The sequence below is a fragment of the Miniopterus natalensis genome, chromosome 17 (assembly GCF_054644295.1).
Source record: "Miniopterus natalensis isolate mMinNat1 chromosome 17, mMinNat1.hap1, whole genome shotgun sequence".
NCBI lineage: Eukaryota > Metazoa > Chordata > Mammalia > Chiroptera > Miniopteridae > Miniopterus > Miniopterus natalensis.
Window position 1 is genome coordinate 1802651 of NC_142097.1, and position 27815 is coordinate 1830465.

The 27815-nt window shown below is 49.8% G+C and overlaps 1 protein-coding gene across 2 annotated transcripts; it reads left to right on the forward strand.

The window, feature by feature from the left end:
* The first annotated feature begins 1318 nt into the window (after positions 1-1318).
* Positions 1319-26965, forward strand: ALKBH5 (alkB homolog 5, RNA demethylase). 2 transcript variants are annotated; one of them, XM_087825784.1, is made up of 5 exons: positions 1319-2868; positions 9565-9645; positions 19711-19866; positions 20769-20925; positions 26756-26965. In XM_087825784.1, exons 1-5 carry the CDS (start codon positions 2099-2101, stop codon positions 26807-26809), a joined length of 1218 nt encoding a protein of 405 aa, XP_087681910.1. In that variant the 5' UTR covers positions 1319-2098; the 3' UTR covers positions 26810-26965. The 2 variants fall into 2 exon arrangements, with proteins under 2 accessions (XP_087681910.1, XP_016051975.2); XM_016196489.2 differs by lacking the exon at positions 26756-26965 and having other exon boundaries at positions 1320-2868; positions 20769-22411.
* The last annotated feature ends 850 nt before the right edge of the window (positions 26966-27815 follow it).

Genomic DNA, 27815 nt, shown 5'->3' on the forward strand with positions numbered 1-27815 from the left:
TTTGGCTGGGTAGTTAAAGGCCCAGGCTGTGGACCCAGAAAAGCCTGTGTTCAAGTTCCATATCGGCTTGGGGACAGTGCCCAGGGGTCCAGAATTCCCCATTCCACGGACCTTGTCACTACAGGACAATCTCCACCTCCCAACAGGGACTGGTAGGACCCTCAGGTCAGAAACTGAAGCCCAGACTCAAGGTCAGCAATCTCCTCTGCTTAACACACATTTCACCTCATCCTCGCCACTATATGAGGTGGGCACTGATATTATTCCCATTTTACAGACCGGAAGACTGAGGTTCAGAAAGAAAGTCACTTGCCCAGCATCGTACAGCCTGTCAGGATGTCAAAATTCAAATCCAGAGTCCGGTGCTTATGCCCCGAAGAGCTGCGGGAGGGAGAGAAGGTGGGGGCGCTGCTCGGAAGCAAAGTGGCCCGAGTTGAGGTGGAAGGCAGACGCAGAGGCCTGATCACGAACCCTGAGACGCATTTCATTTCAGTGAGAATCTGGGCAGGTTGTTCGGAAGAAGTGAACTGAGCCTCAACAAATCAAAGATGGGTGGAAAGGAATCGGTATTCCAGGTGAAAGAAACAGCTTGGTAAAAGCCAGGAGGTGTGTCAGGGTACGTCTGCATACCTGGCCGTGTCGGGGCGGCTGGGGCTGTGTTCACGGAACGGGGACGAAAGGGTCTTCAACAAAGGCCTTGAACGCCAAGCAGAGATGAACTCTACCCTGGGAGGCCGAGCAGAGCCCTCCGGGCCCGCCCCAGCCCGCCCGAATCGCCGCGCCCGGCCTCAGCGCTTCGAAACTCCAGCACTGTCCTCGCAACTACTGCCCTGGCCTGAGCCCGCGGGTCCCGAGCTCGCTTCGGGCGCTCCCGGGAGACCTGCCCCCACGCCCACCTCCCGCCCCAAGGAAAGCTAAGCCAAACCCGGAGCGTCCCGCGGCTGCGCGCGCACGCACCCGAACGTGACTCGTGGAACGTCCACGCCACGCGGGGCCGGGGGGGCCGTGAGGAGCCCCATCAGGGCGTCTAGGGTCTGCGAACATCGTCGCCTCGATTGATACCTCGGACTCGATGCTCTCGACGGCAGTTTCGGAGGTTCCCTTAAGCGTCTGAGGGCTTTCTTCCGGTAGGGAACCCCATTCAGGCACTTACTTAGCCACCCATTCACCCTTCAGGGGTCCTCGTAACCCTCCCCACCGCTAATCAGGTGACGGATGCAGTAGCCAAGGCGACCGTCTGATTGACGGGCATGATTACCAACCAACTTCCGGAAGCTCCCGTCTGGGTCCGCCCGGCGCGTGGCCGGTGGCCCATGAAAGAAGTGAAAGCGCCAAAAGGGACGGTAACCGGACAGCCTAGGTGGTTGGCGGTTCCGCGGTGACTGCGCGCTGGGGGTTGAGGCGTTTTCGGACAGTTGGACAATGCCGTGACGCAGCATAGCGATAGAGTTGGCACTGTGAGCGCACCCCGGTGGAGGGAGCCCTTCGGTCGCGGAGGTGGCGCGGCGAGGAAGGAGGTTGCTCTTCGAGGGTGCTCCTTTAGGGTCCTTCTAGTGTGGGGGAGGGGTGGCGGACCACGGGTGGTCCCTGTCTGCGCTTGCGCCTGCACCTCTGCTGACCCGGCCCTCAAGCACGCGCATGTCCGCTACGCGTGGAGCCGCGGTGGCCAGCAGCACTGCGCGTGCGCATTGAAGAGCCTGCTGAGGAGCGGCGCAGGCGGACGTCGGGCGAGCGGCGCGTGACGTCGTGAAGAGCGCTTTAAAGTGCGGGCTGGGCCGGGCGTCTGAGGGTCTAGCCGGGAGACGAGCCGGTCCTCCGCAGCGGCCCTCCGCGGCATGAGACGCTGCTGGCGCCCCTGCCCCGCTGGACGTGGAGAAGGTGGAGGAGGAGGAAGCCCCGTAGCCGCCACCGTTGCATGACTCGCCGCCCCTGAGGCTCGACCTCGCGTCTGGCCCCTCGACTCCCCCCGCCAGGTCCTCGTATGGGGGCCTGGCGCTGAGGACCCCCTTCCCTCCGGGGGCCCCGGGGCACGTCCCCCGAGAGCCATGCCCGGCCGCCCTCTCCGCCCCGAAGGACCCTAGAGCAGCGTCGCGGGGCCATGGCGGCCGCCAGCGGTTACACGGACCTGCGTGAAAAGCTCAAGTCCATGACGTCCCGGGACAACTATAAGGCGGGCAGCCGGGAGGCAGCGGCGGCTGCGGCCGCCGCCGTGGCCGCAGCCGCCGCCGCCGCCGCCGCCGCCGAGCCTTACCCGGTGTCCGGGGCCAAACGCAAGTACCAGGAGGACTCGGACCCCGAACGCAGCGACTATGAGGAGCAGCAGCTGCAGAAGGAGGAGGAGGCGCGCAAGGTGAAGAGCGGCATCCGTCAGATGCGGCTCTTCAGCCAGGACGAGTGCGCCAAGATCGAGGCCCGCATCGACGAGGTGGTGTCCCGCGCCGAGAAGGGCCTGTACAACGAGCACACGGTCGACCGGGCTCCACTGCGCAACAAGTACTTCTTCGGCGAGGGCTACACGTATGGCGCCCAGCTGCAGAAGCGCGGGCCCGGCCAGGAGCGCCTATACCCGCCGGGCGACGTGGACGAGATCCCCGAGTGGGTTCACCAGCTGGTCATCCAGAAGCTGGTGGAGCACCGCGTCATCCCCGAGGGCTTCGTCAACAGTGCCGTCATCAACGACTACCAGCCCGGTGGCTGCATAGTGTCCCACGTGGACCCCATCCACATCTTCGAGCGCCCAATCGTGTCTGTGTCCTTCTTTAGCGACTCTGCGCTCTGCTTTGGCTGCAAGTTCCAGTTCAAGCCTATCCGGGTGTCGGAACCCGTGCTTTCGCTGCCTGTGCGCAGGGGGAGCGTGACTGTGCTCAGGTAACGCACCTGGGAGGAGGGGGCGGCGGGCCGCGCTGCTTTAACTGCCTACCCTGACCCAGGAGGCAGCAGCCAGTAGGAGCCCGCACTTGACAGTTCTGACCCATTTTTCTCTTTTGGGTGGGTGGTGAGTAGAGGAAAGGGGTCTGCGTTTTAAACATGTAGTAAGAAAGTAGGGACGGATCAGGGAACCATCTAGAATTCTGTATCCGGAGGGTAGGTTTGGCCTGATCATGGACCTGAGAATCCATAGGCATCTTTCCAGAAGGCTAAGGGTTTTGGAATCTCTCTTCCTTTGTGATTTTAGCAAGTTTTTTATTCTGGGCCTCCGTTTTCAACTTTGTTTTTTAAAAAATGAGTTGAACTTACCATTTCAAAATCTTTCCAACTTTGCCATTGGTGGTTTCCTTAACAGAGAAAGTGTTCATGGATTTCTTAACAGAAAATACAGAGGAAGGCCCCTGAGCATATTTAATTGATACACATTCTCCATTCCCAAGAGGGGGAGTGACTTCCCTGGAATTGAACAGATTTGTGGTTAGGCAGGAATAGAGTGGAGCCTAAAACATGGCTCTTCCCTTCATGGAATTCACAGCCCAGTGGAGACTGCAGACAGTTACCACCAGGAACGTAACTGCAGGAATACATTGAGAGGGGAGAAGGGACATCTTAACCCATCCTGGAGTGTTGGAAGTTTTGGGGAGGAAGTTAGCTGGAACTTGAACGGTGACTAGGAGTTAGCTAAGCAAAGAACACTCTGGCAGCAGTAGCAGGTAATGGCCATAGGTAAGGGGCATGGGGAGATGCTGACTTGAGTGAGGCAGATGAAGTTTATTATTAGCCCTCACATTCCACCTGGTAGAGATTCTGGTGAGGCATGCCTTGGTAAAACTCTAGATTACAGCTTCTCAACAGCAGTACTGTTCACATTTTGAGTTGGCTAATTGTTTGTTGTGCTGGGGCTGTGCTGTGCACTGAGAACGTTTAGCAGCATCCCTGACCTCTATCCACTAGATGCCAGTATCACCTATGACAATAAAAAATGTCTCCAGATACTGCCAAATGTCCCTTAAGGGGGCAAGATCATCCCCACTTGAGAGCCATTGCTCAAGTTCTGAACATCCCCACTAATTTAAATCTTATAGCACCTGCTCACTTAGCAATCTCAGCTTACTTGGGGTGCAGGTGGGTGAGCACCTGCCTCATAGTAGTGGTTCTCTTCAAATCCTGCTTGGTTCTTTCCCAAGCTGGTAAAAAGATGATGCTTTCTTTCACTTCCTAGTATGTATCCCATCCCAGAGTGAGGAGTTGTAAGGCTGCCATTGGAAGGAACAGCTGATGAAAAGAGGTTCACTCTAGATGGGGAAGGGTGGTAGTAATTTTCATCTGACTCAGACTTCAGTTGGTGGTGGCAATGGTGTGTGTACCTATCCAAGACAACATGGCACAAATATACTTTTATATTTAATAGTTGTCAACATGGATTATTAGTGCGTGACACACATTAACTCAGCAGTGTCCAACCGTGGGCACAGGCCCTTCTAGAAGAGTTTCAAACTTCTTTCCAAACCCAGTTTTTGTCTTTTTTCCTAACCTTCCCATGTTGGGCTTGGGTGGACCCCTTCTTAATGCTGTTCTCTAGGGAACTAAATATATTTTACCTTCTCTTCATACCACATTCCTTCTCCTGTTCCTTGTAGGGTGAATGGGCAAATTAAAACAGATTTCGGTTGGATTAATTAGAATGATTACCTCAAGGCTGCCTGCATGCCGCTACTTTTTTTAAAAGATTGATTTTAGGGAGAGGGATAGAGAGGTACAAACATTGATTAGCTGCTTCCTGCACGCTCCCTACTGGGGATCTAGCTGGCATGTGCTCTGACAGGGAATTGAACCCGTCACCCCTTGGTTCGTGGTTTGATGCTCAACCACTTAGCCACATCGGCCAGGCCTTGCTGCTACCTTTAATCATTGCTGCATGGTTAGTGATGGTGGTGGCCATGTGCCCGGAGACCCAGGCCATAGCCACCTGTCTGGAAATGACTGTATCACCCAGTGATGGGATACAAAGAGGTGAGCTCAGCCTGTGACTTCCAGTTCACAGTTGATATGGGGTGGAATGGGCACCCCTGTCAGTTCTGGGCTAAGGGCTGATCTTGTTCAGCTGATTGAAATCAAAATTTAGCTTTCTGGCTTAAAATAGTTGGGAAAGTAGGGCAGCTAGGTCTGGGACACATCTCTTGTGTGGAATCTTTCGATTCCATGGGAGGGGAAAGAACCTCAGGATGAAGCCAGGGCTGTGCATTCTCAGGAGGCGCTGTGGAAGTGGGGGGGTGTCTGACCTTGGTTCTGCTAGGCCTGACAAGAAGGCAGAGGGCAGCGAAGAAAAGGAAGCTAGTAGGCGAGCCGTGGTCTTAATCATGAAGTTCAGAGCAAGCAGAAAATAAATAGGCCATAAAAATTTCAGGGCTGGATGGGCATTTTTGGCTGGGCAGTTGGTGTGCAGCTGTTGCTAAGGTATTGCTGAGGCTAGCGAAGCCCCAAGGACAGATTGAATCTTGTCACCAGGAAACATGGGCTTTTCTTCCTAGCCCTCATTACCTACTTCCCTACCTCAAATCAAAAAATAAAAACCAGTGTAGCACACTGAAACCAAGAGTTTGATTAGAGTTCCAGTGTTATCACCTTAGCTGTTTGACCTTGAGCAAGTTATTTAACCTCTTTGGGCTTTAGTTTACCTCTACCAAATGGGGCTATTAATACCATAGGGTTGTTATCTAAGATTGAATCTCTCACACTACTGAATGCTTGAAGTTTAGGTAAAGTGTCTCTGGAGATGAGTTGCCTTCTCTGTTTAGTTACTCTCTGTCTATACCTTGGTGTGTACAGAACTGCGACTCGGAGAAGGTTGACCTTCTTTATAGGAAGCCCCAGGACTTCCTGTAAAATTAGGCAATGTGGTGTCTTGGAGGTTTGGGTCTTGAGCTCACAATCCCACCCCTGTGCCCAGGTGGTTGGCCTACAGCCTCCCAAACGCCTAAGCTTCTCAGCCATGCAAAGATCACTGGACACTGCCCAGAGCAGGTAGCACCAGCCAGAGGGAGGCTGTCACAAGGCCAGTATCTTGGCCAGTCCCTCCATCTCTAGTTTTATCCTGCTCCAGGCAGGGCACAGAGTGGAAAGGGAATGGTGGCCATCTTGGAAGTGTGCCTTAACTGCTTGGTCTCCAAGACTGTCCCTTAGAGGAGAAATGTACAGTCCCTTATCATTGAGCTTTTCAGATTTCTCATTTATAACGTGCACCTAATTCTCTGAGGAATGACTTGCGGTTTTGTAGATGTAGAAGCAGGCTTCAAAGCAGTAGAACAGTGTAGCTCAATACATTTCATTGTGTCCCCGGTATGCAGAGATCAGTAAGAACTTTGCAAAGCTTTGCCATGTAGGGAAGACATTTTCCACAAGGCTAAATGTAGTAGTAGAGAGGCATGGGTAGGCATTGTGGGAGAACCCAGCCCTGGGGATTTGAGGAATCACTCTAAGGCTCAGAGCTAGTGGATGACAGAGCCAGGTTCTGTGAGGTTTTCTTTGTGTTTTTTTTTTTAGTTAACCCTCACCCGAGGATATTTTTTCCATTGATTTTTAGAGAGAGTGGAGGGAGGGGTCCGGGGAAAGAGGGAAACATTGATGTGAGAGAGACACATCGATTGGTTTCCTCCTGCACATGCCCGATTGGGCCAGGGATCAAACCTGCAACCCAGGTACTTGCTCTTGACCAGGAATCGAATCCATGACCCTTCAGTGTGTGAGCCAATGGTCTAACCACTGCGAACACCGGCCAGGGCAGGTTCTGTGAGTCTTGATGCTTGCAGCATACTAGTCACTGCTGCTTGAGGGGGCTTAGCCCAGGCAGATTGACCAGCATGAGGTATTTCTTTCCTCTGTGAAAACAAAAGAACATTAGGCACTGGAACTTTCCTTTATGCCAAGTGTAAGGCTGGACCCAAGGCATATTAAGTTTCAAGTTGGCAGACTGGGACTTGCAAACAGGTTCTCTTGTAGCAAGTAGGTTTCTCAGTAGTAAATAACTGTTTTTGGTCTCTGCTGGACATTTTCTGCTGAAGATTTGCCACAGGAGTGACACTTGGTCAGGACCTTGAGCCTCCCGCTCCCGGAGGAATCTGATACTCTGAGGAGGGGTCAGTACGCTGTGTCATAGCTGCCAGGAAGTTATAGAAGACCAGTGCTAATGAGCTTTTCAGGTGGGGTCAGTGCCACGTCATTTCTGTAGGCCTCTGCAGTCCTACCTCCTCACTAGTTCTGAGGCTTGGGCTCTGTGGCTTGTTTTACATTCTAGAGCCCTTTGGGGTGTGGGAACAGTTAAGATTTGACAAACATGGATTTTCTCCAGAACTTTATTAAGGAAAGTGATTTCTTGTTGGAGATGGGAAGTCAGGGCCCTTGGTAGTAGCTATAGTCAAGTCAAACAGATTGATAACACTTGTTAAGTGTAGGGAAGGTTGCCTGTAGCCAGTACTGCCAATTTATGCCCTAGAAATATGCCTTGGAGAACCCTTAGGGAATTGGATTTAGCTCTTTGAGGAAGTCCTGTATTTATATGGGACTATCTTGCAACTCAGATCTGCACTCCCTCAGTGTGGAGTGACAAGAACATAGGAGGAGACCTAAAGCTCCTAGCCCTGGGAATAGGGCCCAGGAGTCCTCTGCTGCTGGCAGATCCCTGCATGGGGAGCCTGGATCAAGTCTTGGCAGGAGCTGAACCCAAGGCTCTAGCTTGTCCCAGGGTGGTCCAGGGTGGTCTGGTTTGAGTCAGATGTTTGTAAATGGGAGTGGGGTGCCAGGCACCCTGCATTATCTAACTTAATTCTCACAACAGCCCTGTAGGTAGGCCTCCCACTGCTCCTTCCCAAGGATGCCAACCATGTAGTCATATAATTCTGCCTGGAAGGGAGGAGGCACAGTTCCCCTTTTGAAATTTTATAGTCATTAGTGGGCACAAAAGAATACCTAAGTTATAAAGCATAACAAAGTGAACAACTGAAGCCTACTGTTACTCATATTACAGATGAAGAAATAGGTTTAGGCCCAGCAAGTGACTTAACTAAGGTCACAAAGCTGGCAGGTGGCAAAGCTCAGGTTCAAACCCAAGTCTCTCCAACTCCTCAATCCCTATGTGGCATTTCACACTGTGGGCCTACAAATGTTAACAGGCATTCTTTAGGAGGTTTATGGTCAGTGCTCAGTTAAAGTCAGCAGATTGCTTTGCTATAGTAATTCCCAGATCCTTTAACATACTAGTGCTTTTTAGACTCTTCAGTATTTTCCAGATTGATTTGACTGTGGGTGTTTGTCCATAGTCTCTTATGTAACTGATGTTCACAGAGAAAACTGGAAAACTCTGCTCTGGTAGCAGCTCTGAGGGGAAATCCTAAAGTAACGGTTATTTTCTCTACCCCCACTGTGATCTCAAATCAGATTTCCAAATCAGAGGTGCTTCCCTCTCAGACTGTTTTATTTGCTCTTATATCTTGCTCCATTTCAAGGAGTCTTTCCCTGGCATACAGTATTTCTGACAGGCATGTGTCTTTATAGCTGCCCTTGAGAAGGGAGCTGATTAGAAGCCATGTAGGGGAAGATTTATGGTCCGAGGGTGGTCAAGGGAGTCCTAAGCAGGAGAAGGCTGAGAAAGGCACTCATCTCCCTCTAGGCCTGTGGCTGAGTATGTTTCTGGCTGTATAAAGCTGCCTTAGCTAAGTGGAGGAACTTGGAGTGGGGTTCCTCTTGGGTGCCATGCTCCCAATGAGGGCATGTGATGGGGCTCAGGAAGCTGAGTTTGCTTTCAGAGTATCAAATAGGAAAGCTGTTAGCTGTGAAGAGGACAATCATCTACATTCATTGGTCTGTGAGCAGTTTTAAAAATCGTGTCTTTTTTTTTTTTTAATATATCTTGATTGATTTCTGAGAGAGGAGAGAGGGAGAGATAGAAACATCAATGATGAGAGAGAGTCATTGATTGGCTGCCTCCTGCACGCCTCCTGCTGGGGATCGAGCCTGATACCCTGGGCATGTGCCCTGACTGGGAATCAGACCTGGATCTCTTGGATCCTAGGTCAACACTCAACCACTGAGCCACACTGGCTGGGCAGAAATTATGTGTCTTGATGAAAATAGGTATTTGAGTGCCCTGTGTCTTCAAGATTTTGGAGTCCCCCAAATGGAGGTTTTTGAAAGCTTCTTTTCAAGTAGACAGGTTCTCTTTTTGAACAGTGCTGTCAGTACCTTGGCTTCCTCTGCAAGCTGAAGGGTGGGAGAAAGGGAGGGAAGGAAGAGGAGGAGGAGATACTTGTCACCAAGGTCTGGTCTGAGTCACTCCAGCTGTCTCCAGAGACTAAAGGGTATATCCTCTCGGGGGCCCTTTAAAAGATGGGCTCCTAGCCTGTACAGGGAGATTCTTGCTTTGGCTTCTGCCTTTAAGGCCTTCCTTTGCCTCATCCCAGGTTTTCCTTTTGTGGTTTCAGGACAGAAGTGTTATTTACCTTCCATGTAGATCCTTGAACCTCTCAAATAATGGGGCAGATGGTTGCAATAAGATCCGAGCCATATTTTTCCTCCTTATCTCCCCAGCAACTTTGGTTTCTGTCTGTTCTCCCTGTTCACATGCTCTGTGTTTATTTTCAGTGGATATGCTGCTGATGAAATCACTCACTGCATACGGCCTCAGGACATCAAGGAGCGAAGAGCGGTCATCATCCTCAGGAAGTAAGTGCCCTGGTGTCTGGCACCTGCAGGCCTGCCTGTCTGAAGATATAGGTTGGGGTTGCCTTAGAACTTGACTCCTTTGTATCAATAGCATGGCAGCATAAAGCCTGAGAGAAAAGAAAGGCTGTAAGGTCTGTGGGTTTTTTATTTTGTTTTTATTGATTGATTGATTTTGAGAAAGAGAGAGACATCAGCTTGTTCCACTTATTTATGCATTCATTGGTTGATTATTGTATGTGACCTGATCTGGGATGTTTGGACAATGCTCCAACCAACTGATCTACCAGAGCAGGTCTGTTTTTTTATTTTAATTCTGTGAGGATACAGTTGTTTCTTTTCTTCATCTGAAAATTAAGTTGTGTGGCTGTTTACCTGGGAGCTTAGGACTGAGCAAGAGCCCACGCTCTCAGTTTATGCGAACAATTTTAAGACAAGATTTGGGAAACACTTTTCCAGAACCCCCCTTCTTTTCCCCACTTCCTTGGTTCTGATTTGTCACATGTGTTTCTGTTGATTATTTTTTAGAGTGTGCCTTAGCAGCCGGCTTTAAAATGCCTGGATTTTCACTTTGGGGAGGAACAGGGAGTGAGGAAAGGTAACGAAGGTGGAGAGGTTAGGCTGCAGTGTTCAGCAGGTGCACAGCTTATGCCTGGCTGTTCCACCTCTCTGGCCAGGGACTCAGTGATGTACTGACCAACACTGCCAAAAACAGCCTTTCTTTCTGCTCATGGGGTGAATGGACTGAGCCAAGCAGACACTGGGTCAAGATAAGCCTGTCTTTAGAATGGAGTCCTCAGATAAGACATCAGTGAGCAGAGCAGTACTAGTACTTAGACCCAGGCTAGAGCAGGATATCCTCTAGCTTGCCGTCTTTTTTATTTTTATTTTTTTTATTTAAATAAACTTTATTTTTTACAACAGTTTTAGATTTACAGAAAATTGTGAAAATAGTACTAAGAGGTCCCATGTACCCTGCATCTCATGCCCCTATTGTTAACATCTATATCGGTATGGTATTTTTATTACAATAGAAAAATCACTATTGATTCGTGATTCTTAGCCAAAGTCCATACTTTATTCAGATTTCCTTAGTTTTTTCCTAATGTACTTTTGTTCTAGGATTCTGCATTACATTTAGTTGTCGTGTCACCTTAGTCTCCTTGGTTGTGACTGTTTCTCAGACTTGCCTTACTTGTGATAACATTGACTGCTCAGGTATTTTGTGTAATGTCTCTTAATTGGAATTTGTCTCGTTTTTCTCATGGTTAGACTGGGGTTATAGGTTTCAGGGAAGAAGACCACAGTATAAAGCACCCTTCTCCTCAGTGTCGTGTCCAGGGCCCAGGACTTACCATGGTTGATGTTGACCTTGAAAGCCTGGCCAAGGTTGTGTTCATCAGATTTCTGCTCTTTAAATTATTTTCCCCTGTCCATACTGTCCCCTTAGGAGGGAAGTTGCTATGTGCAGCCCACACTTAAAGAGTGGGGAGTTAGCTCCTCCTCTTTAAGGGAGAGTAGCACACAAGATGTTTGGAATTCTCAACAGGAATCGTTTCTTCTCCCCTGCTTGTTTATTTTCTTTTTTTAAAATATATTTTATTGATTTCAGAGAGGAAGGGAGAGGGAGGGAGAGATAGAAACATCAATATTGAGTGAGTCATTGATCGGCTGCCTCCTGCACACCCTCAGCTGGGGATCGAGCCTGAAGCCTGGGCACGTGCCCTGACCAGGAATCGAACCATAACCTCCTGCAGGGTTCATAGGGTCAATGCTCAACCACTGGGCCATACCATCTGGCCTTGTTTATTTCTTTATTCAATCATTTACTTATATCGGTATGGACTCATGGGTATTTATTTTATGCTCAACTTGTTCTAGGTTTTGCTTTTAAGTATGTACTTTTTTCTGACTTGCCTTTTTTTTTTTTTAACTTCAGTCGATAGGTTTGGTATCTTGGCCCTTTGGGCCTAGAACTCCAGAATAACGTGGTGGTGAAGTCTCTTTGGTGTGTCTGCCACTTTATCAAGTCAAAACTTTAACTCTGTTTTATCGTATGTAGAATGGAGATGATTTAGACCTGTGGTGCCAGCAGAACATGAAGCATATTTGGGAGCTCCAGACACGTGGCAGCTGGCAGCCTCTCTCCTCTAGCCAAAGAATGTTCCCAGAATTCATTAGAATGGTTTTTATCTGTGTTTCCACTTTCTTTTCTTGTGGTTCCCAGCATAGGCCAAACCCCAGAACCTGAAAGTGATGGAGTCCATAGTATAGCTTCTTTCAGGCCTCTCTCCAGTCATTTTTTCTCAGTCTGTACTTGGCACTTCCAACTGAAGCCAGGGACAGGTGGTCTCCCCAGGCCAGGAACTAGAGAGGAACTCCCAGAGCAATATGGCACCAGAGAAACAACTTTTCAGGTGTTCCCTCCAATCTTCTCAAAATAGCTTATCTCAGAAATCTTCACTGGAGGTGCAAATGGAGGTGGCCATAGCTAAAGAGTCAGCTATTTTTTGTCTCCCATACCTGGCTGCCTGGGCTGGCTGAGTCGGATACTCCTCCGTGGAGCTAGGTGTCTATACTTAACAGTTCCTCCAAGAAGCTCTTTAGCCCGCTGGGCCCCTGGCAGTGGTCTGACCTCAGAGAATGGCTATTATAGGTGACCGAGGCTCTTTGACCTTCTGACTTGCGTGGTCCCCAAGAGCCAGCTAGGGACTAGGCTAGAGGGCAGACACATAGCTTTTGGTATGAGAAGGCCCCAGGCAGCTGAGGCACAGTCATCTCTGTTGTTTGGAGAATAAAATCCAAACTTCTTGTTGGGCTTTGCCTATCCATCCAGCATAATCTCTTCTACTCCTCACTTATGTGAAAGTGCCTGCATTCCTAATATGGTCCTTGGACTTGTGTCCTGGGCTCTTGCAACACTGTGGCCTCTGTTGAGAATACTTTCCTGTCTAACATGTTCAGCTTCTGACCTACCCCTCACCCCCCAAATGACCCACATTCACACACTGAGAGTTGGTTAACCTAGCCATCCTTCAAGGTTCCGATGTTAGCTGTTTTGACATGCAAGGAGCATTGTATACACACCTGTAGCCCTCTCATTATACCCCTTCTCTGTTTAAACTGTCACAGCCTGTGCTTTTGCATTGTGAATTTCCAAATCTGCATCCTGTAGGGGCAGGGAGATCCCTATCCATCTGGGGCTCAGCATGAGGCCTGGCCCAGAGGAGGACAGTTCAGGCTGAGGAGCAGCAGCCCCAGAGTAGCTGTAGGGGCTAGTCTTGGGAAAGGACAAGTTGGTGACAATATGAAAAGGGGAGCATGCTGGCCCAGTCACTTCCCAGATATCAGGGATATAGCCTTGGTGGGCACCTGGGTGTGGTCTGGTAAAGTCATGTTCAGATGAGTAGAATTTGGGCATTGAGCCTGGCCCTACTCATAGGCAGAGGGGTAGAGCCAGTTTGTCTTCTCTTAAGTTCAGAAAAGGGCTACAGGGGTTACTGAGGGAGGGCCTAGGGGCTCTGTCACTGGCTCAGGTCAGTCAGCTGGGATGGTCTTTCTAAGGGCCTCATGGGGGGAAGTGAGTGGGTGGCTGCCAAGTGCTTTCTGGTTCAACGAAGTGCAGCTCCTTTGAATATGGGTGATGCTAAGTCATCATGCATGTGGTGCATCATTTCTCATTGGGAGGCTGGGAGTGACCTGAGAGCTTCTGTGGGAGTGGAATCCTTGGGCTACATCTTATCACTGTAATCTGTTTATAATCTGTAAATGGCTGAGTGAGGCCTAGAACCTGGCTCTCCTGGTACTGGGTCTTGTGGGCCCTTTGTGGATGGCACAGTGGCACACCCCAAGCTCTGCTCCTGTCCCAGTGTGTCACTGGGGTGGATGCTATGATTTTAAGAAACAAATTCACATACAGAAGGGCTTTCTTGCCTCTGCTGTGCAAGTAGAGAGCTGATTGATGAGAGTGTTTTAAGTGACATGGGGGCTACTCTATGGAGAGTGGGGTGAGGCAGTAGCTGCAGGCTGGTCAGCTCAGCATCCCCTTACTTCCCTAAATGTCAGTTTCCCAGCCCACCCAGGGCAAGCTACCCAACATGCATCTTTGTCAGTCATTGGTACCCTAGGCAGGGAAGCTGAACCTAACCTTTTTGAAGGTATGGTTAATTTTTAAATTACTGGTTAGAGAATGAATGGTGCTCACCAACTTCTGGGGTGTGGTGGTGGTGGTCCATTTTTTTCCATAATTCCCTGGTGTGTAACCTTCTGAAGGACCTTGAAAGCTGCCCCATGCCAAGCACTCACCTACTAGGTGCTAGGCACTGAGTGCTGCCTGCATATTAATTCTCAGAGAGAGTGAACTCTGGAAAAGGGCTCAGGTAGGAGTGAGCTGCCTCAGGTGATCTAGCTATTTTGGAGTGATCTTTGAGCTGGAATTCCTGACATGGAAACATTAAGCATCTACCGTGCACAAGGCACCCAAGGCAGACATGCAAGAAACTTAAGTCTCTTGTTGCTTGGTATGTGATAGGTGGGCATTCTGCATGCTAGTGCAACACAAGCAAAATGAGCACTATTCTAGAATCACAGAGCGTGTCCCCTGGGGACTGGGGGAGGGGACAGGGGAGGGTGTTGGTGTATTACATCCAGCTCTGGCTGGGTGGCTCCATTGGTGGAGTATTGTCCTAAATACAAAGAGGTTGTGGATTTGATTCCCGGTCAGGGCACATACCTAGGTTGTGGGTTTGATCCCCGGTTGGGGCACGTACAGGAGACAACTGATCGATGTTTCTCTCACGTAGATGTTTCTCCCCCCACCCCTTTCTCTTACTCTAAAAAAAAAATATCAATATCCTTGGGTGAGGATTTTTTTAAAAAGTTAATCCAGCTTGGTGGGTCTGGGGAGGGTTTTTAAGAAAGGCTTCATCTTGCGCTTTCCCTCTCAGGAGCACGCACACACTTTTTTCCCTCTCGGGTTCAGGGGTGCATCTAAACTTTAAGGTCCCACAAGACTTCTCTTGCAACCAGGGGAGCAATGGGTGGCAGCAGCTCATCCCAGGTTAGCCCTTGAACCTGTCTCCAAGGCCCCTTTTCTTTGACTTTCCAGTGAGCCAAAGCAGCCCGTCTAGGCTCTCCTGTTGCTGCTTCTATCCTAAACCCTTCTTCATTTCACTGTCCCTAGCTTTAATAAACATACTCTCAAAATTAAAAAAAAAAAAAAAAGCTGGATAGATCTGGCTCCTGTGCTAGATACTGCTTGCTAGGCAGAAATGTTAAGCTCAAGGACAGGAGGTATAGAGGACCTCTGTAGTTAAGGGGTGATATGGGGGAAGGAGGCCTTGAATCAACACTTGATCATCAAGAGAGAGCTGCTGGGCCCTCAGGGACTTCTAGTTGGTGGCTCGGGCACCCAATCCCTTGGTCTTCAGGAAGCCCCCAGGGCAGCGCTGGGTCTCCATACAAGACTTTATTCCTGCACTGTTCGCCTCTACAGTTAACTGCATAGTGGCTCAGGGCGGTGTAAATGCACTTCTTGGTCAAAGGGTGCTCAGCTCAGAGAGGTTGAAGCTGGAAAAAGCACCGGGAGAGTCATTTGCCAAGTGTTAACCAAGGCTAGTATGAGCTAGGCTCTGTGCTAGTGCAAGGAATGTGGTCTCTTCTTATTCCCTTGTCCTTTGGGAAAAGGCAGGCATTTAGCACCTCACAAGGGACTGGCCTAGGAATGCTTTCCAGAGATGTGCCACCTGAAGGTGGTCAACGATGTGTGGGCTTTCAGGCAAGCACAGAGGAGGCTTAGGGGCAAAGATGGTTTAGGCAGAAGAGATGCTCTTTACAGAGGCTTGAAGTGTGGGGACTCTGAGGTAGTCTATTCTGGAACACAGAGTAGAGATGGGTTGGAGCAATTGATATAATCTAAGGTAGTCAGAAAAGACTTTGTGCTGTGCCAGAGAAATCTGGAGGGTGCTGGGGAGCCATCGAAGCATGTGAGCAGTGGAGTGAGGGATTTGCATGGGAGAAATTGTCTGTAGGAGGCTGAGCTATGATTTATTTGGTTATTCAGGCCAAGGTGTCCCAGAGGTCAGAGGAAGACCCTCCCTTCAAGCTTTAGTGTGAGGCTGTGTGTGTGGATGAGCTGAGGTGAGCATGGAAGGTACACTTGGGGATGAGTAGACAGCTTTTGGTTTCTCTGATCCTGACCAGATCTGAGACATCCCCACCAATACCTCTGCCATTGCTTCTGTATTCATGATTTCTTGTTTCCTGTGGCAAGGGTTAGCTCACCTTTCTTGCCTGGTTCAGAGAGAGTGTGTCCACATGCATACACCCTATCTATTTGGCAGCCTGACCAGCCTGTTGTGTTCACAACCTGTGCAAGGAATAAGGAGACATTGAGAACACCACGGGATGTGACTGGCTTAGGTTCCTCCCTGACTCTGCCCCTTCCCCGCTGAATACAAGTCGGTTACCTGAGCCTTATATTCTCATCCATAAATTGGAGCAGTTGTGGTGCTGGGTGTGGTTCAACTCCAGAATGCTATGTGTGCATATCCTAGCCTCTTTCTTACTATACCTCCCCTCTGATCTTGCTGGGTCAGGGTAGGGGCTGAGGAAGGCTGTGCCCAGTCGACGCACAGTTGGAGCAGAGGCACATGGAGCGGTTAGGAAAGGGACACCAGGAGGCACCTGGAGAGGGTGGATACTGTTATAGGAGAGACAGTGGTGCAGATCTGGGCTTTGTGGAGTTTGATACTCAGGGGTGCTGGAGCTTAGGCTTAGGGGCCCAGGTCACTCAGACAACAGAGTATTCAGATACTCCCACTACATTGCTTCCTGCCTTCCTTGGGAAAGCCAGGCTTTTTAGCATAAGGTGAGGGTGGAGCCAGAAGTTGGGGGAGTGGTTGGCATCAGGGCCTGAGTGCAGACTGGTTCACCGTCTCTCAGAAATGGTGGTCTCTCTGCACATCTCTTTTTCTGCTGAAGTGAGCCCACCTGGGCTTCAGAGGCCATCATTGGGTTGTAGCTGTGCGACTTAGGTGACTGATTTGGTCTCCAATTTAGCATTGCTTCCCACCCTCACCCCCCAACAGTGGGTATAATCCTCCCCACAGCTTCTCTGGAGGATTCCTTGAGTGATAAAGGAACTTGAGGGGAGCACCTGGGACAGAGTCAGTTCTCTCCCATCTCCTGAGGTCACATGGTAATGTGTTACATTAATGCTGTCATCCTCCCTTTTTTCTGGCTTCCCCTGTACCAAGGCCCAGTCCCTGCTTTGTCGTGGGAGTTGTCCTGACATCCTGGGTGACTTTTCTGGGTGTGGTAGTCTGCCTGGACCTCACCTCTTGTGCCTGGTGCCTTGCTGTGACCCATAGGTGCTTACTCAGATCTATAATGCAGGTCTTCATTCCTTTTGCCACCTGAGGAGGCCCAGACCTTACTGCTAGAACTGGACATCCTTACTCCAAATCTGTGGCTTTATACACTGAACCCTGAGGAGCCTGGCCTGCTCCCTGGGAGTTGGCTGCCTTTTAAGAGGGGTGTGCTCTGAAGTTAAACTGCTGGTGGGCTCTGGGTTTGGGGTCTGGCTCTAGCCTGGCTCCCTGTGGCTTTGTGGCTTTTTGGAAGTGGGGGAGGACAGGAACTTCTCCACTTTTTCTGAGATGTACTTGTAACAGCCCCAGGGGATGTGTCAGGAGCCCTTTGGAGCCCCAGAGCTTATACTGCCCCCAAAGTGGGTACAGGAGTCTGTACTTCAAGTAGGGCCACCTCTGATCATCCTTCCTCTGAGGGCTGCCCCTTGATAACAGTGGAGCTGTCATGTGCAGAGAACAATACCCTTCCCTCATTTAGGCAGCTGGAGAGCAGCAGAGCCAGTCCACATCCCTGCCCTGTGTGTCCTGTCTCAGCAGGCTGTACTTTTCTCCCCAGCTTCTCCCACAGTCCTAGAACTATAGTGAGGGGCCACCACCACTGTGCTTTGGCTGCCCAGGCAGGCCATTCAAGTAGTAAGCAGCTTAAGAAGGGCGGGGCCAAACCAGGGCTTGGCCTGTGCCATTGGTGCCTGCGTGGCAGGATGTGTTTGTGTTTTCCAGCCCCTGAGGTGTGCAGTTTGGGCTTTCCTCTTGGTGGCTCTGCTGTTCTCTTGCCACCTGTCACTAACCCAAGGAAACAACTCCAGGGTGCTAGGCCCTGCCTACTACCATGCTTTCTGCATGCAGAGACTTTTTTGCCTTGGGTGTGTGGTCCTTGGCACCTGTGGGATCTTAGTGTAGGACTTAGCTTTGTGGTGCTAAAAGGGGATGTTCCTCCATGAGGCTTCAGACCCTTGCAGCCCTGAAGTCAAGCTTAATGGCTAATGTCTCATTAAGTCTGACCTCTGCTACCTGGATCTATCAGCACAGGAATACAAGGTCTGGCCTGGTAAAGAAGAGGGCTTCAGGGCTAAGGTGATTCTAATTCCCACCTTCATGCCTGGATGTTGGCCAGCACTACTTTTTCCTGGTGCTCCTCTAAAGAATCCTAGCCTTCAGGGAGGTCACTTGTCTTCAGTTTCTAGACCCTCAGAACTAAAAGAGGCCTTAGAGCCAGTCACATTTCTTCCTCCTTTGCTCAGATGGGGAAACTGAGGCCCAGAGAGGGATGATTAGGGTTGGATCTTCTCTTGCTAGTAGGTCTTGCTTCCCTGAGCCTGGAGTACCCATAGTAGAGACTGAGACTGGAGGAGCTGTGCTCCTCTGGCCTTTGCCTCTGTAAGGCCAAAGCAAAGGGGCAGGGACCAGTTGCGTAGCCATCCTGCCCCCTAGTTTGAGCCTGAGAGCATCAGAACGTCAGAACGTGTATTCCCAGCTAGAAGGCTCCCCCTGCTGGTCTCAGGAGAAGACCCCCATCTAGGTTCAGATCCCTGTGACTCCTGCCTGTCTGGCTTGGAGTCTCACCTAGGCTTAAACTTTTGTTTCAAGACTTTTAGGACACGTGACTTACTACTTTTCTGACCCAGCTTTCCCCATCTGTTTACAGCAGGCCAGCCAGTAGGGGTAGGGGAACTGCGAGGACTGGGTGCAGTTGTTCTCAAGAACACCAGGCAGCCTAGCCTAGGGCAAGGCAGCCTCTGATCCCAGCCCCCCTTTCCTCAGCATTTCTGTGAGGATGTCCTTTGAGTCTTGCCCTGATCACAGCATCTTTTTCCTCAAAATCAAATTATTTTTTTGTGCCCAGTAGCCTATGGGAAGGGTGCCTTTAGGGTCTTCCGCCAGCTGTGCACCCATTACTCCCCATCCCAGGCCTTTCTCCTTACCCTCCTCTACCATGCAAGGAGCCTTGGGCTTCTTTGAGGTTTCCCTAGCCTGGCTTCAGATCACTGCCCTGGATACGTCCCTGCCCAGCTTTTCCAGCCCCTCTTCCTTGACCCTACTTGCATGTTCTTCCTTTACTAGCAATGCATTCCTTAAAGTTCACACCTGGTGCTAGGTGGGGACTTCGCCTTCAAAAGCCTTTGGCCTGGTCAGTATCCTGGAATAAACAGAAGCTGCCAGGTCGCTGTGGTGGAATGAGAGCCAAGTATGTGAATGTGGAGTTGGGCCTGGGCTCTCCTGGCTCTGCCACAGCCTCAGTGTCCCTGTGTGGGAGTGTGGGGAAAACTTACTCTCTTCCCCTCCAGCCCTTTCATGGGCCTGGGCCAGGAGAGTTTTCCTGTCTTGGTATTTCAGGCAAGGATAAAGTTGTCCGTTGGAGTATGTTGGTGCCCTCAGCCCTCTCAGGTAGAAATGTCCCAAAGAACTGGGCCTGGGGCTGCCTCATCCAACTGAAAGAGTGCCCTGGGATCTTTCCCCTGGGGCAGCAGATTCCTGTCATGGAAGCCTCCATATAGAAGTATTCTTGTTCCCTGCTCGTAAGCCTGAACTTAAGTGTCTTTGGAAGTCAGCCAGACCAATCCCTAGTTGAACCACAAGAGACTGAGGCACAGAGCAGAGCTTCTGGCTTCTCCATTCAGCCTGCCTGGAGAATTGGTCTGATAGGATCCATACTCCCACCAGAGGCCCACTGGTGATCCCATGCCTATTTCTTTTGCAGGACTAGATTAGACGCACCCCGGTTGGAGACAAAGTCCCTGAGCAGCTCCGTGTTACCACCCAGCTATGCTTCAGATCGCCTGTCGGGAAACAACAGGGACCCTGCTCTGAAACCCAAGCGGTCCCACCGCAAGGCAGACCCTGATGCTGCTCACAGGTACTCAGCTTAGGACCCTCAACAAGACTAGCAAAGCAGCCCCATGGTCTAGCTTCAAGATGAGATGGGTAGGGAAGCCTGGGATAGGTGGTGAGGAGCCTGGCAATTGCCCATCTTGCTTAACTTTATGTCTAGTTCCCCTGGGTTGGTGGCATTCACTCTTAACCCTTGACTGATTGCCTATATCCTCAGAGAGAAGGGGTTGGACCGATACTCTGACAAGTGGGAATGCTTTGTGGCGTGCCCTTGATTTCTCTTTTTCAGTCCACCTAGAAAAGTACTCTTGTGGGTTATGCTTAAATGTTAGGAGGGAAGCTTGGGACTCAGAAGATAGTGGACCAGGGACCCATTTCACAAGGATTGGGGAAGGTTCCCGAGGAAGTACTATTTAAGCTAAGAGCAGGAGGATGAGGAAGACCTCTGGGAAGGGCAATTTAGGCAGGAGGTATCATATGGGCTGAAACACTGAGGCAGGAAGAGCTTGGTGGTTTTAGGGGTTGGTGAGCAGAGAGGAGGTGGGCAGAGATAAAAATTGGGAGTAGATGGGGGGATTGAGAAGTAGAGGGAGGTGTCAGGACTGTGCAGGGTGTTAGGCTATGATAGGGAAGGCCTCTTTCTATTTGGCAGCCTTGGCAATGTCCTGGGGCACCAGACTCAAAGCCAAGCAGACCCCACAGGGTACTTGGGAAATGTCTCAAAGACTAGGAGAGGCCACTAGCACTTAGTAGGCAGGGACAACAATGCTATTGCTTCTGCCAATACACCCCTCTCGGAGAACAGAGAACAGTGGTGAGACATCCTGCAAATGAGGGTCAGAGCCAGGTGCAGAGGTGGGAGGCCCCGCCCCTCCGCCAGCCTCTTGGGTAACCCCTCCCGCTTCCTCCCACCTTGGCCCCTTGCAGGCCTAGGATCCTGGAGATGGACAAAGAAGAGAACCGGCGCTCAGTGCTGCTGCCCACACACCGGCGGAGGGGGAGCTTCAGCTCTGAGAACTACTGGCGCAAGTCCTACGAGTCTGGGGAGGACTGCTCAGAGGCCACAGGCAGCCCCACCCGAAAGGTGAAGATGCGGAGGCACTGAGGCCCATGGCATCCTCTCGGGAACTCTGGTTAATCCTCATGTAGCCACCCCACTTTTGTTTCCTTTTGAGGGGTATTGTTTCTGTTTGTTTGTTCTGACCCTTTTAGTTTTCCTTGGTTTGTTGCCTGTTAAGGCTGAAGAACAGAATTAGTTCTTGGTTTTCCTCCTGGATGGAAAGGCTGACAAGCTCACACTGGAGTGGCCAGTAGAGGCATGGGAGGCAACCACTGTCAAAGGGGGCTATGTCAGGCTGGTTTTATTTAAAAGCAACAAAATGTTTTGGTTAAGAAAATTCTTGTTTTGCTTTAATGTAAATTTTCTCAGTGTTGTAAATGAAGTTCAGTGTCCCGTCCCGTCTGTCACCCCCCCCACCCCACCCCCATGTTTAAGCTGGGTTGAGATTTCCTGGGTCTTGCTGGCTCCACAGAGGTCCTGCTATCCTTTCACCTGTCACTTGCTCTCCAGGCTCTGGAAACTTGTGCAAACTCTTCCTCTCGCTGCAGTCATTCAGGGTGACTGAGCAGGGGCTTAACCAGTGCCTGCCCCGGCACCCCAGAGCTATTGGCCATGCCCACTGGCCTGCTTTGCCCACAGGTCCCTGGCTGGCTGGCGGCAGAGAACTGCAGCGGTCCTGACCTCTTGCCAAGAGCACGCCTCTTTGCTGGGTTGCTCCTTTCAGGCATATGAGTGTGATTGTATGGAACAGTTAGACTGGCCAATGTTGGGGCAGTTTTAGGAATTATTTCTAGCTAGAGGGACTGGTGTCCTTCCAAGTCTAGCATTTGGGGTATGGAAAATTGTTGTGGTGTGTAGTAGGGTTTTTGTTTTGAGTTTTTTCCCCCTTTGGTCTTGTCTTTTTCCTTTCCCTTTCCTTCTACATTGGCCAGTTTGGGCCTTCTCCCCATAGAAAGGTGCCTGCTCCCCTGTCCGCCTACAGCACGCATCCAAGGCCAGAGCTCAGGCCTGCAAACTGGGTTGGTGTCTCTTCCACCTCTGGGGCATGGGAGCTGGGGATGGGCTTTTAAAAAATAGTGATAAAAGAAAAAAAGTAGTCTTTGGCAGTTTCCACCTCCTCAGATGCTTGAGGGCTACAAGGTTTTACTGGTCTAGATTCATTAGAAATGTCTCCTTGCTAGCCAGGGCCAAGACCAGGCCTGCTGAGAGAAGAGGCCCTCCCAGTCCCCAGGTTGCCACCACAAGGAGGGGAACCTTATTTTATAGAGTCCTAGGCCTGGGGCTGCAGAAATCTGGGGCAGCCACCATCAAGAAGCCCCCTCTCAGGGGCCAGAACTCCTTTAACAGCGTGGATTCCTCAAGTTGGGACTGCATAACTAAGGCAGTTGCCTTTTTTTTTTTTTTTTTTTACAGCTTTTTTCTTCCCCAAAATGATTTGTAGTTGTGTGTGCAGCACTTTGCCCTGATACGTGTGCTTTACAATAAAAACCAAATCTAATATATTTTGAAACAGTTGTCTGATGCTGTCATAAAAGAGGGCTTGCTTTTGGTGCTTCCTTAATCCCTTTATTTTCTCTTTAAACTCTGAATGGGGTTGGTGGTGGGCAGAGTTTATTGCACACCAGGGTTCCAGAGGAGACGACCAGTCGCGGACATAGGGCTGAGAGCTGAAGGTGGACTTGCCTTCTGCTTTTTCTCCCACTCCCAGGAGGATGGATTCCATAAGCCATGTGTCCAGGTGCCCAGGGTGCTATGGGCCCACAGGATCCAGGATCATACCTTGCTGAGTTCTGGAAGCCCCTTTTCCTAGGGATGATCAGAGAGGCCTGGTGCTAGTGAAAGAGGGACAGCATGAGCAAAGGCAGAGGGGAGAACCTGGTCTTTGTAGAAGATATGCGAGTGGTTTTGCTCATTAAATTCTTGAGTTCTTATATTTTGGCCAATCCCACACTGTGGGCCCAATAGTGAACAAACTATCCTGGTCCTTGCTTTCAAAATGCATACAATAGAGTGGTGTCTTATGGACACAGGCATGAGGCAGACATTTTGGGACAGAGTGGGAATGGGGCCCAGAGGGTTTTAGTACCTCCAGATCTCAGACCCAGCTCCCAGGTTCTGGTCAAGGGCTTTGGCCTAGAGATTCCCTCATTTGCTTCCAGTGCCCAGAGCCAGTCTGCTTGGCCAAATTCTTGCTGTGGAAACCTGGCAAGCCACTTACCTGCCCATTTAACAGGAGAATCTAGATGGAACAAGTGTCCAGCCAGGGTTCAGTCCTGCAAATTTGTGACAGATCTGGCCAGTTGGGCCTGCAGGGGTCAGCCACTGGGCTGCAGACTGGGCGCTGGGTGCCCCAGGGAGGAGACATTGGAGCTGAGAGGGAAAGTGACTTGCCAAAGATCATCCAGGCTGTACATGGTAAAGGTGGGTACCCCCCACTCTTTGCCTGGGCCCCTGACTGGGAGTATGGGATGGGGGCTTACATGGAAAGCTGAGGAACTGAGAGGGCCACTCTTCTGTAGCTGTGACAAAGCCAGGCCCTGGTTTTTCCTAGTCCTTGGGTGAAAGAGGTCCTCTGCCCTGCAGGATTGAGGGACAGAAGCTAGAGAAAGGGGGTCCAGCCCTAGCAGGTCCTGCTGTGTCCTTGGCTTCGGTCTCTGCACCTGTACGGTGGCTTCTTGGCACCCCATCTCTTGGACTGTGATAATCCTTTGAGCAGTCCCCAAGCCTACAGAGGCCTTAAGGAAATGGGAGATCCCATATCTGACTCCCTGAATCTGACTGTTCCAGCTACCTCCTGGGACACCAGCTGTTTGGGACATAGTCTCTGTCCCCAGCCCAGTCTTGCACACAGTAGGTGCTCTAACAACATCTGGCACCAGTACTGCCCACCTGGGGAGCCCATCCCATTCCTCCAACCCTATTGTGTGGTGGGGAAAACTGAGGTCCAAAGTCGTTTGTTAATTAAAAAAATATTTGAGTGTGTATGTGTGCCAAGCTCTGTGCTGGGTGCTGAGGATACAAGACAGACCTGGTATATGTCATATACACACGTTATTATAAATTGTACTGATATAAAAGATGTACAGCACATAAAGTACAAATAAAATATACAATACTCTTTATTATAAATTCTGTATAGCCAGTTGTTTCTCACAGAATGTTGTTGATTTCCCCCCGCCCCAAATTCTTGTATTCCTAGCCTACCTGTGGTCCTAATTTAACCACGATATGGCAACTCGAGTTGCATCCCATCTGCTTGTATTAGTTTCCTATGGCCTCTAACAAATTACCACAAACAACAGAAATTTATTTTCTCATAGTTCTGGTGGTCAGAAATCCAAAATCACTACTATTGAGGTGAAATCACAGTGTTGGCAGAGCCATGCTTCTCTTGGAGGCTCTAGTCCTTACCTCTGAACAGCTCCTGGTGGCTACTGACATTCCTGGACTTGTGGCCACATGGCCTTCTGTGTTTATCAAACCTCCCTTTGCCTCCCTCTCCTTAAGACACTTGCGTGACTGGATTTAGGGCCCAGCTGGATAATAAAAAATGTAAAGATCTTTAATCATACCTGCAAGGTAAAAAAAACCTAAAATGTAAAAAAAAAATTATAAGTTCCAGAGATTAGGACCTGATATCTTTTGGGGCCACTGGTAAGCCTACTACACTGCTCTTTTACCAGCAGATTTTTTTTTTTTTTGATCTTCACCCGACGACATGCTTTTATTGATTTTATTGAGGGAGAGAGAAACGTCAGTGTGAGAGTGAAACATTAATTGGTTGCCTCCAGCACATGCCCTGACTAGAGATCAAACCTGCAACCTAGGTATGTGCCCTGACTGGGAATCGAACCTGCGACCTTTAGGTATACGAGACGATGCTCCAACCAACTGAGCCACACCGGCCAGGGCAGCAGTTAATTTGTTGTCATTAAATCTGCTATACAACGTACTGATTTCTCATTGTTGAACAAACTGTAAATTGGCTTGAAATTTCTCAGCCTCAGCACTACTTTTAAATTTAATCTACATCGTTAATATTTTCTCAGTCTTTTAAAAAATTTTTATTGATTTTAGAGAGGGGGGAGAGAGAGAAACACTGATGTGAGAAACATCAATCCACTGCCTCCCGCACACCCCACCTAGGTATTCAACCCACAACTTGGGTATGTTCCCTGATCAGAAATCAAACTTGCCACCTTTTGGTGTACAGGATGAGCCTCCAACTGTTTCTTAAGTCTAGACTTGTGTTCTCCAATATGGCAGCCATTGGACAATTTAGCTGTTAAACACTTCAGGTGTGGCTAGTTTGAACTGAGATGTGCTTTAAGTGTCAAATAAATACCAGGATTTGAAGAGTTAGTATGAAAAAAATGTAACATACGTCATTAATTACTTTATATATAGATTACTTGTTGAAGTAATATCTTGGTCATATTGGGTTAAATAAAATATGCTATTTAAATTAACTTCTCCTGTTCCTGTTTTAAATCTGGCTACCCAAGAATAAAAATTACATGTGTGGCTTGCATTATATCCCTATTGGATGACACTGGTCTAGAAAATCAACAATAAATCAAGCCTGACTTGTGTTATTTGCCAGTTTCCATGGTGTAAATGCTCCCATCATGGCTGATTTCAGGCTACTAAGGCAGTGTAACTGAACATGGAGTGGTGAAGAGAGATGCAAAAGCACACCTTTTATATAGTGTTTCCACCGCACAGATACAATAGATGTAAAGACCACAGACAAGCCCAGGCGGGTGCCTCAGTTGGTTGGAGCATCATCCCGTACACCAAAAGGCTGCGGGTTTGATTCCCAGTCAGGGCACATACCTAGGTTGTGGGTTCAATCCCCGGTCGGGGCTCCTACGGAAGGCAACTGATCAATGTGTCTCACATCAATGTTTCTCTCTCTATCCCCCCCTAAAGTCAATAAAAATATATCCTTGGGTGAAGATTTAAAAAAAAAAAAGGACAAATAATAGCAAAATACAGTGAAATAAGAAATGCCTAGTTTTGAACATTACCTTTGCTTTTAATATATTTTAGTTTTAATTTTATGTAATTTAATTTTTAATAATGGCTTTAACAACTGACTTGCAAAAATTCTTAAAATTCAACGGTTGGCTCTTTGGGCTATTATTGGCCATTGTGGGGACTAGGGTCCTCCAGTTAGGTTTCAGGGCGCTCACTGGAGCAGTTCTCCCGTGCCCACAGTGGGGCAGCAGAGTCCAAGTGATGGTGCTTCAGAGTGGTGCAGGGACAGCTGTCCTTTGCTTTGGATGGGAAACGGAGGCCCCAGGGACAAGAGTTGAGGATCCCTACTACTGCCCTGCTCAGCCAGCATCCTCAGGACTCACTGGCGTATTCTCCCCTATGAGCCTTTGCACATGCCAGTGCTCTCTGCCTTAGGAGGCTCCTGCTGGAAGTCACCTTTGTCTTCCAACCAGTCTCCTCAGGGCTGCTTCTGGGCTCCCCAAACCACTGGCTTCCTTCAACACAGCCTAGAGTGTACTGGTGTGATCCCAGTGCTTCCACTCCAGGGTGGGAGCCTAGGACCAAACTCCCACCTTCTGGACTCTCATTGTGAATGAGGACCTTTATAAATTGTCTCATTTAATTCTCACCACAACCCCTAATACCTCAGTTTGGGACCTGGCTCATATCTTGACTCTACCACGTACTAACTGTAACTTTGGGAAAATTACTTAATCTCTCTGACCTCGGTTTCTTTGTAAAATGGGCATCGAATTAAAGGAATTTCTATGGTTCCTGGCACAGACGAAGTGCTCAGTATTGTTAAATAGTAGCAGTTAATATTCACCCCCATTTTGCACATGATTAAATCGAGGCCCAGAAAGATGAAATGACAGAGGCAAGAACTTGGGGCCACAGAGAGGAATAAAGCACAGCACTCCACCTTCCAACAGGCCTGTGACAACTACTTACCTGCTCAGCCCCTGGAGCCTCAAACCTGAAACTCCCTGCAGGGGGTCAGGTACACCTGAATCCCAAAGTCCTGTGGCCCAGCATGAACTCAGAAAAGCAAACCACAGCATCCTGGCTCAGGGAGTGTCAGCGCTGAGACCCCTGCTCCCAGAGAAGGTGCACTGGGCTAGAGGTCCAGAGAACCAAGTATATTATCCCCCATGTGACCTTGGGCAGGTCACTACTCTCTGAACTTCAGTTTCCTTCCTTATAAAACAAGGAAAGGCTGGGTCTGCACAACACTCCCCCTACCTGTTTGGCTTTTCTTTCACTGATGCCCAATACACTGTTCACCCTCTGTTGACTGAGGGCCCCAGATCCACTGCCACCTTCCCACCTGAGCCCTAAAGAGCAGCTTTCCAGCCAGCTTCATTTAGCATACCACACAGGATGAGGGGCTCGTCCTTTCCCCCTGGCTCTGGCTCCCCAGTGGTCTCCCAGTCAGTCCCCATACCCTCCTTGCCTTTTCTTCTCATCTCCCAACCCAGGCCCCACCTTCCCGCACCTCCAGCCCAGACTCCAGGAATTCCCCTGGGGGAGCCACCAAGTACAAGTTGCTTATGTGGTTTGGGCACCAGAGGAGGGTTGTGGCCTCAGCTGGGATCTGGGCCAGCTCCTGGAAGGCTGGGCTCTCTTTGCTCTGCCAGGCTTTCCTGGTTTTCCTTCCACTCCCTTGCTATCCCTACTCTGTCTCCATTTGGGGCTTTCCTCCTTGTCACGACTTCTCCCCTCCTTCCCTCCACAGGTCGTCACTTCTCTCCCCTCAGCTTCCATTTACTGTCTGTAAAGTGGGATTGTCCTCACATCTAACTCCAGGATGATCACAAGCATTCAAAGAGAGAAAGCACAGAGCATTCATCTGAGGACACCCTCGATGCATGCCAGCCTGCCTCAGGGACACCCCTACTCACCCACCTGCCCCC

Coding starts and splice junctions, on each gene's coding strand:
- ALKBH5 (XM_087825784.1), top strand. CDS start 2,099: ATGGCGGCCGCCAGCGGTTACACGGACCTGCGTGAAAAGCTCAAGTCC. Junction 9,646..19,710: donor GCGGTCATCATCCTCAGGAA/GTAAGTGCCCTG, acceptor TTTCTTTTGCAG/GACTAGATTAGACGCACCCC. Junction 20,926..26,755: donor CAGGCAGCCCCACCCGAAAG/GTGAAGATGCGG, acceptor GATTAAATCGAG/GCCCAGAAAGATGAAATGAC.